This window comes from Dipodomys ordii, unplaced genomic scaffold, assembly GCF_000151885.1.
Source record: "Dipodomys ordii isolate 6190 unplaced genomic scaffold, Dord_2.0 Scaffold56, whole genome shotgun sequence".
NCBI lineage: Eukaryota > Metazoa > Chordata > Mammalia > Rodentia > Heteromyidae > Dipodomys > Dipodomys ordii.
In genome coordinates this window covers 3,740,299-3,757,459 of record NW_012267272.1, presented here as the reverse complement: position 1 = coordinate 3,757,459, position 17,161 = coordinate 3,740,299, and the positions used below count along the sequence as shown (strand labels likewise).

General features: G+C 45.4%; 1 protein-coding gene across 1 annotated transcript in view; it reads left to right on the top strand.

Moving 5' to 3' along the window:
• Slc13a4 (solute carrier family 13 (sodium/sulfate symporter), member 4) overlaps positions 1 to 17,161 on the top strand; it is a 37,755-nt gene that overhangs the window by 10,161 nt on the left and 10,433 nt on the right. The window contains exons 3-9 of the mRNA XM_013021653.1: positions 6,521 to 6,657; positions 8,377 to 8,549; positions 8,925 to 8,976; positions 11,320 to 11,359; positions 12,325 to 12,408; positions 13,289 to 13,473; positions 15,708 to 15,827. Coding sequence (XP_012877107.1) covers positions 6,521 to 6,657; positions 8,377 to 8,549; positions 8,925 to 8,976; positions 11,320 to 11,359; positions 12,325 to 12,408; positions 13,289 to 13,473; positions 15,708 to 15,827 — 791 coding nt within the window. The remainder of the gene's footprint in view (positions 1 to 6,520; positions 6,658 to 8,376; positions 8,550 to 8,924; positions 8,977 to 11,319; positions 11,360 to 12,324; positions 12,409 to 13,288; positions 13,474 to 15,707; positions 15,828 to 17,161) is intronic.

The following is a 17,161-nucleotide window of genomic DNA, read 5'->3' as shown; positions in this document are numbered from 1 at the left end:
GCTCAAAATGGTAGAGTGTCAGCCTTGAGCAAAAGAGCTCAGGGACAGCGTCCAGACTCTGAGTTCAAGCCCCACGACTGACAAAACAAAACAACCCTTATACAGGCAAGATCTAATGCTACCTTCTCTCTGTACATTCTTTGTGAGAAATAGAGGTGCAACCTCTCCTCTCATGACACTTAACAAAAAGAGCCTGAAACAATGTAACATATAGTCACCCTGCCCTTACCCATGGGGAATATGTTAAAGAGCCTCCCAGTGGGTGCCTGACCCCACTGGTAGCACTCTGCCCTATGCATGCTGGGTTTTCCTATGGGCAATGTCCTATAGCATCGCCACGTAGACCACAGGGAAGAGTGCTCCATGTCTTCCACACTGGTGCTTCCTTTGCATTGGTACTCCTGCATCTTGGGACTGTTAAGTAAAATAAAAGCTACTTTAACATAAGTACTGTGACTCAGTACCAGTGGCTCTGATGACTAACATGGCTAATGAATGACCAACAGATGGGTAGCATGTACATTGAGCAAGAGTAGGACTCGTGTCCCCTTAGACAGGATGGAGAGTGGAATGGCATGTTATTTTTGTCATGCTACTGAGAATTAGCACACAGTTTAAAACTGATGATTATGAAAATTAAAAGTTCCTATTCCTGAGATTTTCCACTTAACATTTTCCAACCACAACTGGCCTCGGGTAACTAAAACCACAGAGAGCAAGACTAAAGGAAAACTAGTATATCTAAATAGCAAGGAATAATTCTGTGTCCAAGGAAGGTAATACTTTTTTTAAAGCAGAGAAATTAGTTAATATGCCACACTTAACCAGATTCTGGCCTTGGAGACCCTAAACCTAAGCCAAGTGAGAAAGGACTTTTGAATAATCTCACCTTTCACTTTAGAAAGTCCTCACCTCCTGATGTCTCTTCCTTCTCTTATTCTCCTCATTTGCTCACACATTCCTACCTGTCCACCTCCACCTGCAGCCTTGAGCCTTTTTCACTTTGATGAAACATTTGTTGACCGTTTTTCTATATGCCAAGCACTGTTGTAAGAGTCTATCTGAGATATCTTACCCAAATCTCATGTCCTGGTAGACTCAATGAGCTAAGGATCGCTGCCATTGCCTCTTGAATGGTTGGCAGGTTGGGTACAGAGGTCCTGTGTGGTAAGTACACCTCACCTGTAGGGGGACAGCCAGAATCTGACTCCAGAGCCTACACTCTTCACGGTGTTCCTCTGCCACATTCTTCTAGCAGCCCCTGTGAGCTCATCCTTTCTCAACGCCTGTCCTCTCCAAGGTCAGTGAGGTGGCCTCCTGGGAAAAACCACAGTGTAGAAGAGCAGGGAAAAAAAGCCATCAAAGTGCCAACCTTGTGCTCCATGCCCCGTACTCCTGGGAGAAGCACCCATTTAGGTCTTAATTTCTCTTTACAAATCACTCTAACATGATCCGTGATCTGATTTCCCAAGTCAAAGACAATTCATCACAGAATATTAGAAAGCGAGGAAAGCGCCATTAATGGCCTGTACCCTGCTAAAGGGGAAGTGGCAGCACCTACGAATAAGACTGAAAAGCTATAAAGTGCCAAACATGGGGATGCAGGGACAGACAGCAGCCTGGACTGCTAGCTGGGTACAAGAACTATGTGGGCTCTGCTAGTCTGAGGGGTGACCCCAGAGAGCTGGCACACCTCTGATAGGAGGCTATCAGAATGCTGGGGCTCTATTAATAAAAGCAGGGAGGAGACAACACATTTCAAAAGCTGTGTAAGCTAATCCCCAAGAATCCTAGGGCTCCGCTGTTCCCTGGGGAGGCTTCTAAAGAAGCAAGGTTTTATTGTGAAAGAAAAAAAAAATCAATGGGCTAGAAAAAAATAATAAAGCAATACCACTGGGCAGGATTTTAATTTAGAAAAGTGAAAAGGCAAGCCCTGGGAGCATTGCTCTGGGCATGAGCCTCCGCCCTGGGTACAGCGGACTTCAGACCAGACCAGCCTTTGTGCAGAGCATTTTGTAAACAGGAAGAGTCAACTAGCACTCGTGGCTGTCCATGCAGCAAGCCACACTAGCTGGGATTGCAGGTATCATTTAATCTTTGGAACAACTTTACAAGGTAGAGACTCTCATAAGTATTTTTAAGATGGGGAGGGCTGGGGGAAATGGAGGCCAGAAAGCTCGAATATACATGCCTAGAGTCCCACAGCCAAGACATGTCTGCCTCAGGAGTCCTTGCTCTTTCCACTTGACTCTGCTACCTCTGTAGTCCCAAACTCCAGCGTAAGTCCCAGGCTGCATCCGAAGTGCGTGGCAATATTTGTGAGTCCAGAAGTCCACAAAATAACCAATGAGGAACTAGCACAGTGCCAGCCTGCCACTGACCATGCTGGGTCTGGCTGCAGGTCTGGGCCTCTAGAGCCAGTTTCAGAACCCTTGATTACCACTGAAGATAAGAAATGTGTGCGGTCCCATATGTGCTGGAGATTCAGGAGAATTCTGGTTACATCTGGTTTCCATTTGGCCCACCGTGCAGGATATGTTGTCTAGTAAGCTTTAGATTCGAATGGACCTAGATTGATACTCTCCTACCTCCACCCCTGCACTATGATCCTGGAAATGTGTCTTCACTTCTCTAAGTTTACTGATGGTTAGTGTGAGATGCTAACAGGTTCTGCTTCTGAGGAGATCTGAGGGTCACAATTCAAACCCAGTCTCGGCACTCCAGTGAACAACTAGCAAGCAGGAAGTGGAGCTGTGGCTCAAAGTTGTAGAGCACTAGCCTTGAGCAAAAAAGCTCAAAGACAGCACCCTGAGGTCAAGCCCTACAACTGACCAAAAAAAAAAAAAGTAATTAAATTTTTAAAAAATGTTTAATTAAAAGCAAGTATGTAATATGCCTGGCAGTCAGAAGGCTCTGGATCTATGGATTTCATTCCTTTCCACTGAGCCAAAACCCAGAGGCATGATGGGATGCGGAGAAGACATGTTTTGTCAGCCATCTTGCAAAGTAAATAAACCTGGTCATATGGACTCTTGCGTAGCATCTGAGGAAATACACACCATGGGCTGGTGGAGGAAACCTCCCTGAGAACGAGGTGCCTGGTATCGGCCATGGGGTTCCCTTCTTCAAAGTCAGAGAAGGAAGCCCTGTTGGTGCCACAGAGTGTTTCCTGAAAGCCTGGGGGCACCTTGAGAAGGTTCTAGAACCTACCCAGCAGATAGCCAGCAGTCCTCCCAGCTTCCTTCTTCCACTCGGTGACAGCAGTCCTACCTTTCCCCTCTCTCCCCCCACAGGGGTCTCACACTGTCCAGAGCAGGGTGCCTGCTCTGCTATCAGGGAGCATGCCTGACTTTTGTCAGCTTGGGAGTAAGCTGGCGAACAAGAACTAAGTTAACCAAAAAAGCACAGGCTCCTCCTCCCAGAAAATAAACACAGGACCGATGCTCACACTCTACCAATGACATTTCCATGCAAGACAAGCAAAAAGGAAAAAGCAAAGCTTTGATACTACCCAACTGCTACCTGCATAGAGTTTTACAATAATACCAAAGGACTTATAATGAAAAAAAATTAAGTCTTATTACCTCCTCTCCCCCAGGTCCACCCTCAGACTCTAACTTGTGTGTGTGTGTGTGTGTGTGTGTGTGTGTGTGTATGTTTACATGCATGTGCATATACACACATTAGTACAAGGGTTTGAACTCAGGGCCTGGATGCTGTGTCCTTGAGTTTTTTACTCAAGTCTAGCACTCTACCACTTGAGCCACAGCTCCACTTCTAGCTTTCTTTTTGGTGGTTGACTGGAGATAAGAGTCTTACAGATTTTCCTGCCCAGGCTGGCTTTGAACTGCTATCCTTGTAGCTCAGCCTTCTTACTAGCTAGCGATACAAGCATGAGCCACTGACATCTAGCACCAGCTCAATAACTTTTAACTCGGATGCCTGATTCTTCCAGCATTAAGCACTCCCTATATTCCTATATGAGAGAGATATAGTTCTTGAGTCATTCGTTTTAGGCATCATCAGTTGACTTCCAGTTATAGCAGATAAGGATTTGATTTCTTCCCCCAATTTCCTTCCCTCTCCTCCTCCTAAGGTAGCTACCTCAAGACTTGTTAATTCAATAATCAACATGTCACATTTAGGTGCTTGTGCAAATATTGTGCAAATATTGTTCAAATGCCACATTTTACTGTATTTACATTTCCATTCCTGTTCAATTTTTATTTTTCCTTGCAGTTAAAAATGTCCTTGTCTTCTCACTTTCAGAGGAGGTTTTAAATCAGAAGCTTAACTTTTCTGTATCTTTTCCTCTCAATGTCTGCCACAGTTCCTCCAGTCAGGGGCAGGTCTCATTGCTATCACAAATATTTATTGAGCAGCTGCTCTTCTACATTATTCTGGTAAGGATTAGGGGACTTAAGAAGGTACACAGTCCTTGGCCATGGGCAGCTTAAAACTTAAGTAGAAGACAAATGATAAAATAAGCAACAATTCAAGCAACGCCCCCAAGCACTCTGTTGGTATATGGAATTAATTAGCATCTACAGAGAATGTTCTGGAATCTGAGGCTAGAACCACAGGAAGGTTTTCTGGAGGGCACCAAACCTTAACAGGGCTTTGAAATCTGTGCAGAATGTTCAGCCAGAGAGGAAGACACGATGCTGTAAGTAAGGGAGTCACCGGAAGATTCGCTGCTGCCCCACAGAGCAAACAGCATTTCAATGAGCCGAGATCTCAGTTTACACATCATTAAAGAGGGAAATCAAGTTTATAACGGGTGCTATGGCTAAGTAAGAGAAAAATCCATATTCTTTGAAAATACACATTGAAATAGTTAATGGAACCAAAAAATATGTGTAATTATCTTCAAATGGTTTGGGCAGAGACTGGAAATGTACCCAAGATAACTTTCAGGTTATTCCTTGTACTGTTTTTATTTTCAGGGTTTGTCTGGAACCATACAATTATTTGGAATTATTCAATAATTTTCCTTAAAAGAAATAAGGCATTCACGCACATCCTCCTGGTTTACCCCTCTGGGAGAGCCAGTAACATTCTTGCTTCTCTTTGCACATTCTCCAGAACCATTAAATCTGCTCTCTGTCTGCCAGAAAGGCTCCTCCTAGGTTTGTGTGGTAGGCTTGGGTCCACATTTACTGGAAAAAAAGTGAATTTTACCAATAAATTTAGCTGTCGGAAGAAAATGATCAGGGTATATTGATAAATGAGGGAAGAAGCAAGATATGAAACTCTGCATACTACCTAAAGCCATGTATGTGTCTATGTAAACATGAGAAAAAGGAATTAAGGGAACATATAAGGGTATTGACAAAAGTAGGATTATGAGTCATTTATCTTTCAATTTTTCTAAAATTTTAAAGTTTACCACACTGAGCATAAACTCATTTACTAGTTAGAAAGTAAAATAATGTTCTAAAAATAATAAATGTAAGATTTAGACCTTAAGATTATTTTAATCATTATAAAGATCTATATAAAATTACATGTTCGCAAGCTGGATACCAGTGACCTACACCAATAATCCTAGCTACTCAGGAGGCTGAGATCTGAGGGCTGTAGTTCAAAGGCAGCCCAGGCAGAAAAGTCTGTGAGACTCTTATTGCCAATGAACCAACAAAAAGTGAAAGAAAAAAAAAAAGCTAGAAGTAGAGCTGTAGCTTACGTGGTAGAGTTTTAACCTTGAGCAAAAAAGCTCAGAGACAGTACCAAGTCCCTGAGTTCAAGTCCCAGGACCAGTACCTAAAATTTTAAACAACAAAATTATGTGTTTATTCTTCAAAAATCATATTCATATTTACATTTCATATTTCTAAAAATGGAGAATATCTGTCCTATGGGGTTATTGGCTAGGTTAAATAAAATCATTTTTATGAAGTGCTTACTTAGCATACTGGCTGACCAAGGTAAGTGTTCAGCAGATGCTATCCTAAAATACCTATTATTTTATTTTAAAATATTGTTATTAGTATTTTAAGATGTCTGTTTATTTTAGCTGGTGCTGTAGCTCAGCTGACTGCTTGCTTAGTATATGCAAGGCCCTGTGTTCAATTGCTAGAATCAGAAAAAAATGGCTTTGACGGATTGGTTGATTGGTTTCTTGTTTTGTCAGCACTAGAACTGGAAGCCAAAGCCTTATATGTGCAAGTCAGACACTCTAACACTAGAGCTATACCCTGGGCCATTTTTGCCTTTGTTATTTTTGTCCAGGACTAGTCTGGGCTTCTGTGTAGCTGAGATTTGCAGGCATCACCACACCAAGCTGGTTGGTCTTACTAACATTTTTCCTGGGCTGGCCTAGAACTATGATGCTGCCAATGTCCACCACCCAAAGGTAGCTGGTATTGCAGGTGTATGCCACCATGCTCGACAATAACCAGTTATTTGAACCATCCTCCCTGTTTCACTTCTTTTGGTATCTAACGTTTACGGATGTGGTCTGTGCTGGTGCTGGGCTCTGGGTCCAGAAGCATGGCTGACTTCCTCAGCCTCCCTACAGGTGGCTGCTGAGTACTTCAAGAATACCACGCTGCTGCTGGTGGGGGTCATCTGCGTGGCGGCTGCCGTGGAGAAGTGGAACTTGCACAAGCGCATCGCTCTGCGCATGGTCTTGATGGCCGGAGCCAAGCCGGGCATGTGAGTCACAGTTGGAAGTGCTGGGTGAGGTTCGTCCCTCCTGCTCCCAGAATGCCTCTGGGTGGGGGAAGTGGGGCTGGCCCAGGGCAGGACGTGACCTTAGCTTGCATCTGTGGAGACATTCCCTGGGGAGACATTAACACCGAAATCCTGGGCCTCCCCATCACTGAAACAATTTACCTACCAACCTGGACTGACTGACTGCAAGAGTGGGCAGGTCCCAACATACAAGTTTCATTAGGCAGCATAAGGTGGGCCATCAGAAATGGTTTTCGGCCTTTTTCCTGGGTGTTAGGAAAGAGACTGGATGAAGGTCTTTCCCTTTATCATCTAAGGATCTAGAGATGCTCTCTCCCATCCATCCACCCTAAGCATTCCTCAGACCTTCACACCACACACTCGAGACACCTTGCATTTGACCAGGACCTTAGCTGCATCCTCTTTCCACTCTCCTGTCATGAAAGCCGGGTGGGTAAGATTCCCAAGAATGTGTGGCAATGGCAATGTGAGCTTCCCTCCTGCTGTATTGGACTCCTTCCTTGAAATTCCCTTTGGAAGTCTTGGCCTTCGAATCCACAACTGTCCTGCTACATTTTACCTAAGGCTTTTGAGCTCTTCGGGAGCCAGAGTATAAAGAAATCATACAGTCATACAGCATTCATTTCAGCATAGGCATGTAGACACACACGTGTCTAAAAATGGGTTCCTGTCTCCCTGCTTGTCAGGCGGAGGTGCTGACTACAGCTTTATCTTCCCCCAGCCCTCCACCCTTGCTTGATGGCACACAACAAAATTCTCTTATAGACTCTTGGAAATCTCTGTGGACTATCTCCAAGAATTTCCATTCGTTTGTGTGGTTGCTTTTCCCGGTTTACCTCATTGCCCACAGTTCCACCTTCGTTCTGTGTGGCTGACACATTGTACAGAACAGGCAAACGCATGTCCCCTGTGAACTCAAGGAGAACACCATCGAGACTGAGGTCTATTCAGGCCTAAGCACTGTCCCCACATTGCACAGACTCCTCTACAATAATAAACTTGGATCATTGTTATGTTCTCTTACCTTCTGGAAACTATGGGTACCCATTGCACAATATTTTCTGAGTCAAAGAGAAAGAATTTGATGATTATCTTCATTCATGTTTTCTTCCCAGCTAGATGTCAGCTGGAAATGTGTGCACAACTAGTGACACAGGGGTACTTTGGTGACACTGGGGCTCTACGCTCAGCATGTTGGCTGTGTGGAGAGTAGGGGGCAGAGCAGTGAGCTCCGGGCATTAAGCTCTACTTGCTCATGAATAACTTTGGAGATTTGCTGCAAAACAAGGGATGTAAGGTATTCATGAAATGGCTGGCGCCAAGGGTAGAAAAAGAATTCCTTGGGACACAGAAAGCACACATCACAGAGTTCCACAGTGAGGGATGAACAAAGGTGAAGTCCATAGCCTGTGAACCACCTACCAACACTAGTCTAGTCTATTACTTGAGCAAGGGCTTACGGCCTCTAGTCCATGACGTATGACTCGCTCATTGGACAGACCTTGAAGTGAATGCTTACTTGTGCCAAGTGCAGGAGTACACAGCTAAATGTGGCACTGTGGAGGGCATTAGGACCCAAGCACCAAGAGGTTGGTAGGAGAGCCCCTAAAAACGGGCTCCGTGAGGTTCACCGCTGGGTCCTTTTTGCTCCTGCTCTGCCCAACCTTTCCTGCCTTCCAGGCTGCTGCTCTGCTTCATGTGCTGCACCACCATGCTGTCCATGTGGCTCTCCAACACCTCCACCACCGCCATGGTGATGCCTATTGTGGAGGCCGTGCTGCAGGAGCTGATCGATGCTGAGGACGAGCAACTCATGGCGGGCAACTCCAGCCCAGAAGAGGCCGAGACTATCAGTACAGTTGGCTGGACTTCATCTCCCTTTGGCTCCTCCAGCCTCTCCCTCGAGGCCCTGATAGTCTCACCTTATGATATTGCCCCCACTTAGGGTCCATCCCTCTGACCCATGGCCTTCACCTGGGCCCTGTATCTTATCTTCACTCATCCCTTGATCCTATACCAGCCCCCCGCCCTAACCAGAAGCTGCTCTGATTCCCATTTCCATCCTTTTCTCTACTGTTCTCTGCCCCAGGTGCTCACGATTTCTTCCTTCAGGCCAGAAAGAAGGGAAGTCGTAACCCAGCACACCTCTGACCCTTAGCCCCTGATCTCCCCGCCCAGTGTCAGCCCAGCCCCCACGTCTCATTTCTTGTGTTTCTTTGCTACTGTAGATAATGTAAACAACAGCCAACCCTCTTTGGAACTCATCTTTGTCAATGAAGAGTGAGTATGGCCATCCTCCCAGACAATGCCTCTTGGGGCTCATTGAAAAGGTCAGGAAAGATGAGATTAAAAACAGCTTTTTTCAATGTATGGACTGAGCTCACCATCTTGAGCCACTTTCCACGATCTTGAGGGAGACTCTCTGAAGCCCAGAACACTGCGGGGATGAGGAAAGAAATAGACTAACATCAAATCTGAGTGGCTATAACTTGCTGTCCAGATAGCTAACAAGCACAGTTTTGTCTAAATTGGGAGAGTCCTCTACTAAGGGAAAACACTTCCAGCAGAGATGTCACTGGAGATCTGCGGAGAATCACCAACTCTTTTAGACACATCGGAAGTGGTCTTACTAGATGCAGTCTTATTCAAAATGGCAGAGAAAGATTAGGGGACAGGTAAGGGACTAGAGGACCTCTGGTGACAGCCATGTATGGTAGGAAGAAGAAACTAGGAACGAGGAAATAAAGTCAGACATTCTGGGGAAGCAGAAGCGCTGGCAGGCGACTGGGAGAGTCTTACATTAAAATATGGTCTTCCAGACATCCTGTGTTAAAACCTGTAAGATTAGAAGTTGGATTTGTGATAGAGCTGAGCTTTATAATTTGCCCTTTTCATTAATAATAATGAATCACATTGAGTTCAGTGATGTGACAGCGGCACAGATGCAGAAGGAAGCCATCAGGAAATGGCTTTTTCTCTTACCCCTGACTTCAGTCACAGCCTGTGTCCTCTTTGGCAGAAGCCACAGCCCTTCTGGTCCCTTTCAGATGGAATGATATTAGTTTCACATACTCGGCTCTATCCAGGCCATGTTCACACTAAACTTCACTCTTATGCAAGGCGCTTCCCACGTCTTCTGTGCCACGCCAGCCTCTTCTCAGCCCACGCCCGCAGAAGCAATGAGGAAGTTCACTCCTCTTCTCCCTCTTCTCCCCTCTTCTCTTCTCCTAGCCTCATCTAACCTTTCTTCTCTCTGCCTCCCCCTCGCTGCTGTTTTTGTTTTCCCTGAGGTAGGAACCGAAATGGTAGGGTACAGGAAAGATACAAGGTCCAACGAGTCTAGCCCAGAGTCTCTAGAGTCTATGTCTGGTGGCTTCTTTGAAATTTGGAGCCTAGCTCCAAAGGCTGCCTGCCTTGAGGGTTTGTGCCACACCCCCGGAGGGGCCTCTGCACAGGCCTGGCCCAGTGTCAGGTTGTGCACTTAGATGACTGCTCAGCCCTTCCTTGGCCTGTGTTCTGGGCTGTGCCTGTTCAGATGGCTATAGCCCAGCTTCCTTCTGGAAGATTCAGCATCACAGCCCTGCTGAAGGACCATGGATAGGGTGAGCTACACCATTGCTGTGGACCTTTCATTGTGCTGGCTTCTTGCATTGCCCTTTCCATATGAAAACATGTATCTCCTAACTCCAGCGCCAGAACGCAGCTCTCTCTAGACTTCTCAGCGTCTTCTGTGTAGGGGGAGGGGTGGGGGGAGGGCCAGGGCCATATGGCAATCTTCTCTCATGCACAGTGCCTCCCTTCCCCTCTGGTACATGGAGGACGTCTTTTGTCTGCCCTCCTCAGCCAGTCAGAGAAAAAAGAAGAAAAATAGCACAGCACATCCACCAAAGAACATTGGACACCAAGCCCCCATCCCCTTCTGTCTTGCCCTAATGGAATCTGGAGCTGGGTGATCGCCACAGGACACTATGTGTGCATGCATGTGCATCCTCCACTCTCATCCACCTTAAGACAAACCCAAAACACCCCTTGAGCACTAGTGTGTCGGTGCGCCCACCAGTGTGGGCGGGACTTGGCACGTGCAGTTAACTGTCCCCCTTGAAGTATCTCCCCATCTTCTTTCTCACTGGCCTTTCCTTCTGTTCTTTCTAGATCTATGGCTTTCCCCCCACATCAGCCAGCGAGGACGTGGTCAGGGCACAGGTTCTCCAGGGAGACCGACAGGCTCCCACCCGGGTCGCTAGCATCCCAGTGCTAAGCTGTGGTATAAATGGAGGGGGTGACCCTGGTCCCATGGATCTGTTGTGAAGATTAGCAATGTTGTGAGGAATAAAGTCTATACTGAAGTGCTTCATACCAAATAAGCTCTCTGGGCTCACTATTATTAGGAGTGTTAGCATTGTTTTCCAAGGAAACGTACTGCCCCTGTCCTCAGGAGGAAGCGAGCCCCTGGCTCCTTACAGCATCTCAGAGAGTGTAGAAGGCTGGGGTGAGATGATTTCCCTCTGTCAGCCAGAAGACTAGAATGCACAGCTTAAACCCCTTACACTAACCACAGCCTGAGCAAGAGAACTCCCCTCTCATGAATCGTGGTCCACTCTGGTTTCCTTTGCTTCATTCCAGCACGTCAACTGCAGACTTCACTTCCTTGATGCAGAACAAGGTATGGCTGTGGGGTTTCTGTGCTTTGAGATCACTTCAGAGTCCCTCGAGATAACTGAGGGACCAAAAGTTTATCCTGCAGCCCAGCACCCTCTGTGGCTATAAAGGCAGAGAGGTGCTCACTTACTCAGATTATACCTAAGAAGGGACTGGTTAGGGTTGTGGCAAGGGTCTAGGTTTAGCCATGTGATAATATACAGCTCAACCTTTGTTCATGGACACTCAAGATTCATCTAAGAGATTCCAAACCTCAAGATTCCTTTCAGTGGCAATTCCATTCACAGAATCTTAGTAACAAAAGGGACACATATACAGGGAAATAGCAAAGTTTGCTCACTGTTGCTCTGACTCACCCTCTACCCCCTAAGCCAATTTTGCCTCTTTACATGAGAAGCATAAAAGGTAAATAAAATTGTGGGTTGAAGCAGGATGGAGTGATGTGTGCCTCAGCTAGGAAGGAGGCACAGGATCACAATCCTCATACAAGCAAAAGCATGAGATCCTATCTGAAAAACAAACAAACAAAACCTGAAGCCAATAAGGGCTGAAGTGTGGCTCAGGTGGTGGAGCACCTGCCCAGAAAGCAGAAAGCCCTGAATTCAAACCCCACTACTGCAGAGACAAAGTACATAACCATAGACTTGGTTCTAGTAGATGTCTTTCTTTGTGTTAATAATAATAATAATAAAGAATTCATCATCAGCTAATGAAGCTCCAGCAAGTCACGCTCTCCTATAAAGACAAAGCTATGTTCCCCAGGTTTTGAAACCTCTTCAGATGGGCACTTGACACCAGCTAGACTGGAGGCTGTGAAGATGGAGGCTGGTCCTGTGAGGTGCTCTCAGTGTGCTCCCTCCCGGGCTACTGGTCTCTGTGCCCCCAGTGCCAAGAAGTAGGGTAGCCCTAGGGACAGCTGGGTGGTGCATCTCCATTAGCCTTAACAAATGATGACCTTTGTCCCAACAGAACCTGAAGAATGGTGTGCCTGTCATCACCAACCCCATCAAAGCCGCAAGCCAACACCATGGCAAGAGACAGCACCCATCTCCGGTAAGAGGATCCCTGCTGTCATCAGGCACTTTACCCATGTCTGGCCATGTGTGTCAGGGTATTAAGCATCAAGTTCACTGGTGTGCCATAGGCTGGGCCAGTTTTCTCCAACTGCCAGTGCTGAGGGTGTGTCTGGTTCAGAGGTCCTCAGCCAGTTAAGAGCTGCTTCAGAGACAGTACAAATATTTTACCTTAGTATCCTGAGCTCATAAAGCAACTAATTTTCTGCACAAATAAGAATGTTCTGGGTGTTACACCACTGAAATAAAATACAGAAATCCAGTGAATGTTAGGATTGGTGTAGCATGTCCCCTTATAAGTCTTGAGTTCAAATATCTATGCTCATAACAATTCTAATTCTTGGATATTTATCATCATCATTGATACCTACCACAGGCTATAAAATGTTTACTATGTACCAAACTCTGTGGTAGGCATTTTCTTCCAAGTTCTGACTTGTGTGGCCATTTGAACACCATTTGTGTGTGTGTGTGTGTGTGAACTCAGAGCCTCGCCACATAGAATAACCGTCCTCTGTTGTTCAAACACAGAGTAATATTCAAGTAAAATACAAACCATGCTATCAGTATTAATAACAATAACACAAAAATATTAGCTTACCATTCACTGAATGCCAGGAAGTGATCTAAGTTCCTTACATATAATTTCATTTATTCCTTACAAGGCAGAGAAAATATGGTTTCCCTATTTTTCCAAAGGAAATTGAAGCTCCAAATTTGGCCAACCATAGAAACTGAGATTTGTCTTTCTGACACCAAAGCTCAAAACCTTTCCACTGCAACAAGGCACCTCCGGCCTCTGGGCCATCTGTGCTAGACAGTCCAAGCTTGCTACAGACTCACTGATTTTCCTCCTGTAGGAAAAGCCACCAGTCTTGACCCCCAGGCCCCGGAACCAGGAACTGAACAGAAAGTACAGGTCCCAGCATGACCAAATGATCTGCAAGTGCCTTTCTCTGAGCATATCCTACGCCGCTACCATTGGTGGCCTGACCACCATCATTGGCACCTCCACCAGCCTCATCTTCCTGGAACATTTCAACAAGTAAGTAATTTACTCAGCCAACAAATACTTACTAAGCACCCACTGGGCAGGTGGGTAGACTAGAACCGGACTAGATGTAGAAGTCTAGATGTGAACAGAGGGAAAAGCAACAACCAAGTCATTACAGTTGAGGAAGACCAAAGAAATTCAAGATTCAGCTAGGAGAGCTTACCGAGCAGCAGGCACAGGAAATGTTTCCTCAAAGAGATAACAATGGCATGGTGACCCAAAGAATCAGGTGGAAGAAACTAAATAAAGGGAGATTTTTTTTTTCTAGACAGAGAATACAGGATATAAAAGGGCTCCCAGGCAGGAGAGTAGAGCATCCATAAAAGCAAAAGATAGAGGGCAAAAAGAGGCCAGGGCAGTGGGTGGTTGGATAACAAAGGGTTTGGCAAGACCTACAAAAGAACTTGGATATCCCCCAGAGAGCTGTGAGGTGCCTTCAGGAAATTTTAAACAGGGAGTGAGTTGATCAGATTTATAGTTTTTGAAAACTTGTTCTGCATGAAAAATGGAAGAACTGATGGGAGGAGATATCAAGTAGGAGGGAGGGGATCTAGGAGACAGCTGCTGGCAGCCATGGATGGCAGTGGGAAAGAGGAACAGAGTCAGGTCTGAGAGGCTCAGAGGTACCTGACTGAATTTGGGTAGGATTCCAGAGAGTATGAGAGAGGAAAAGGCCCATCTCAGGTTCCTGGCTTCAAGGGGGAAGAGTTTTGGAATGGTTGACATAAATGTTGAGGTATCCAATTGGAGCTATGGCTCTGAATCTCAAGAGAAATATTTAGAAACATGTAAATTTTGGAATCCACGGCCTGTAGGCCGGTCGCATGGGTACAGGACCCTGGTGCGCATTGGGCTCATGCTTGATCAAGTGCTCAACTGCTCCTGTCTAGAAACTCTTCATAACTTTTGAGCAAGGGGCTCTTGCTCTTTGGAACGGACACCCTAAGAGTAGAGTTGACGGCTTAGGATGTATGAAACAGAGCAGGACACATCATGATTAAGCTCAAATATTAAGGCAGACTTGAAAAGAGAGAAGGAAACCATATCAGACAAGAGAGAAGAAATGCCACCAGGAAGATCTGGTGGCGTTCTTCCCAAGGAGGGAAGTATTTCAAGGCAGGAAATGTCTACTGTGGAATACAATGTCCATGAATGGCCCACGGTAAGGATGAAGATGGATCGATGAGATGCAATGACAAAGTGACCAACTGGTGACCCAGGCAGTAGGAATTTGGTCACATGCTGGGAAAAGAAGATTTCAGAGAGTTGAGAGGTTAGATGATGAAGGAGAATTGGAGACGTGGCCGTGAAAGAAAGGCAGGGAGAGGGAAGGAGCCGGGCAGGGAAAGGCTTCGATACGCAGACATCTACATGCCGGTAATCTCATGGTTCTATGATAGGAAAATTAAATACCTGGAAGAAACAAGATTATTGATAGAATGATGTCTCCAAGAAAACACAAAAAGGTGGGAGCCAGAGCAGTTAACTCATCAGAGACAAGAGGAGAAACATATCCTCCTAAGTCCCTTTAGTAGAATGGAGGAGAAAAAGGGGGAAAAAAGAGGGAAAGGGAGGAAGCTGAAAAAGGGGGAAAGGAAGTAGGAAGAGAATATGTAAGGATGAAAGGACAGAGCAAGAGAGGACAGGAAGAAATGACCCAGGAAAGTTTAAAACATAATTCCCAGGATCTACGCCTCACTGTTATGATCTCCAGGCTGTTCTTGGCATTGGTGAACAGACTATCACCATTTATTTTGACTATTTCAAATCCCTACCAATTAATTGTCAAGCTCGTGTGTGTGTGTGTGTGTGTGTGTGTGTGTGTGTGTGTGTGTGTGTCTTTGGAAACATCATATCCTATTTCTCTTATGGATACCACCAGTAGCCAGAACCCTCATAAAGCTACTTCTCCAGAATTGACTGCCCAATGAAAACTCACAAAGTACAGCAGATCTCTCCTCCTGTCCCTCTGGTCTTGAAAGCAAGATGAATAACATGATCAGTCTCTTTATGTAAACTAAGGGCAAACACCTTGTGCATATTTCTCCTGAGTAAGAATATATGTATTTTCGTGGTACTGATTTTTGGTTGCTTACTTCATCACGCTTGCCTGGGCTCTGTATACACAGTTACAGCTAACAAATACATTCTAGATAATGTCTCACCATCTTACACTATGTAGAGATCCTCCTTTTCTAACCACCGCCCTGGTCTTTGTCCTCCAGCCAGTACCCGGCCGCAGAGGTGGTGAACTTTGGCACCTGGTTTCTCTTCAGCTTCCCCATCTCCCTCATCATGTTGGTGGTGAGCTGGTTCTGGATGCACTGGCTCTTCCTGGGCTGCAAGTGAGTACCAGGGCCCTGCCTACAAAGCACTGAGGCGCTGCTGTTGACCCAAAGGCTTTGGTACCTGTGACTCAAAAGGGTCTGCTCTGAGCAGAGCAACCAAGGAAACAACAGCTGCTGCCTCAAGGAGAGATCTCTTCTGGACACGCTAAACGTTCACGAACATGGCTTCTAAAGTGACTGGTCCTAATAGGTTAGAGGGCTTATGTGGTTTAAAGACAGCCTGAACTGGAGAGTATTTAGTATAGCATCATTGCTCTCAAAGCAGATGAAGTAGCTCCAACTACTCTTAGGAATATGACTCCAAGTAGAAGTCGCTTTAGGCTTAATTTTATATAGACAGGAATGATTTATGCTTGGTAATTTGAATAGAATATGTTCATATTCCTCAGAATACATGTCAGCTCTGTCCCTTGCAATATATCTAATATTAATCCACTTAGTAAACCTTTTCTTTATAAGCAACAGTCTAGGGGCTGGGAAGGTGGCTCAATGGTAGAGTGCTTGCCTCACAGGCATAAGGCCCTGAGTTCAATTCCTCAGCACCACATAAGCAGAAAAAGCCGGAAGTGGCACTGTGGCTCTAGTGGTAGAGCGCTGAAGAGCTGAAGGATAGTACCCAGGCCCAGAGTTCAGGCCCCACGACCAACAAAAAAATAAAATAAATTATTAATAGTGATATAAGCACCAGTCTACTACAAATTTGATTAATTAACATATAAGGAGAAAAGATGTATGCTTTGCTAGTGACAGCCCATGATACACAACACTGCAATGATGAAGGAGTGTTCTCTGGGCTGATTTTTCATTTTCTGCAGGTGGTTGACAAACCAAAGATGTCTGTACACTTCTGCAGCTCTAGTGTTCCAGTAGGAAACTAACACTAATTTTACTTCAGACAAGCCTCTCTCTAGAGAAATTAACTTTGCACACACACATCTGCATATATAAGACATATAGATATGTACATATAAATCTATACATGTATTCTATACATGTATAAATCTATACATGATTCTTTTGTTGTTATTGTTGGTCCTGGGGCTTGAACTCAAGGACTAGGTTCTGTTCCTGAGCTTTTTCCGCTCAAGGCTAGCACTCTTTGAACCCCAGTACCACTTCTGGTTTTCTAGTGGTTAGCTGGAGTCTCATGGACTTTCCTGCCCAGGATGGCTTTGAACTGCAATCCTCAGATCTCAGACTCCTGAGTAGCTAGGAGTATAAGTGTGAGCCACCAGCACCTGGCAATTACTACACTGATTCTTTTACTTATTTACAAGTAGGCAGAAATGGCCCCACCTAAGTACCCATGTAAAAGTCCATAGATATAAGTT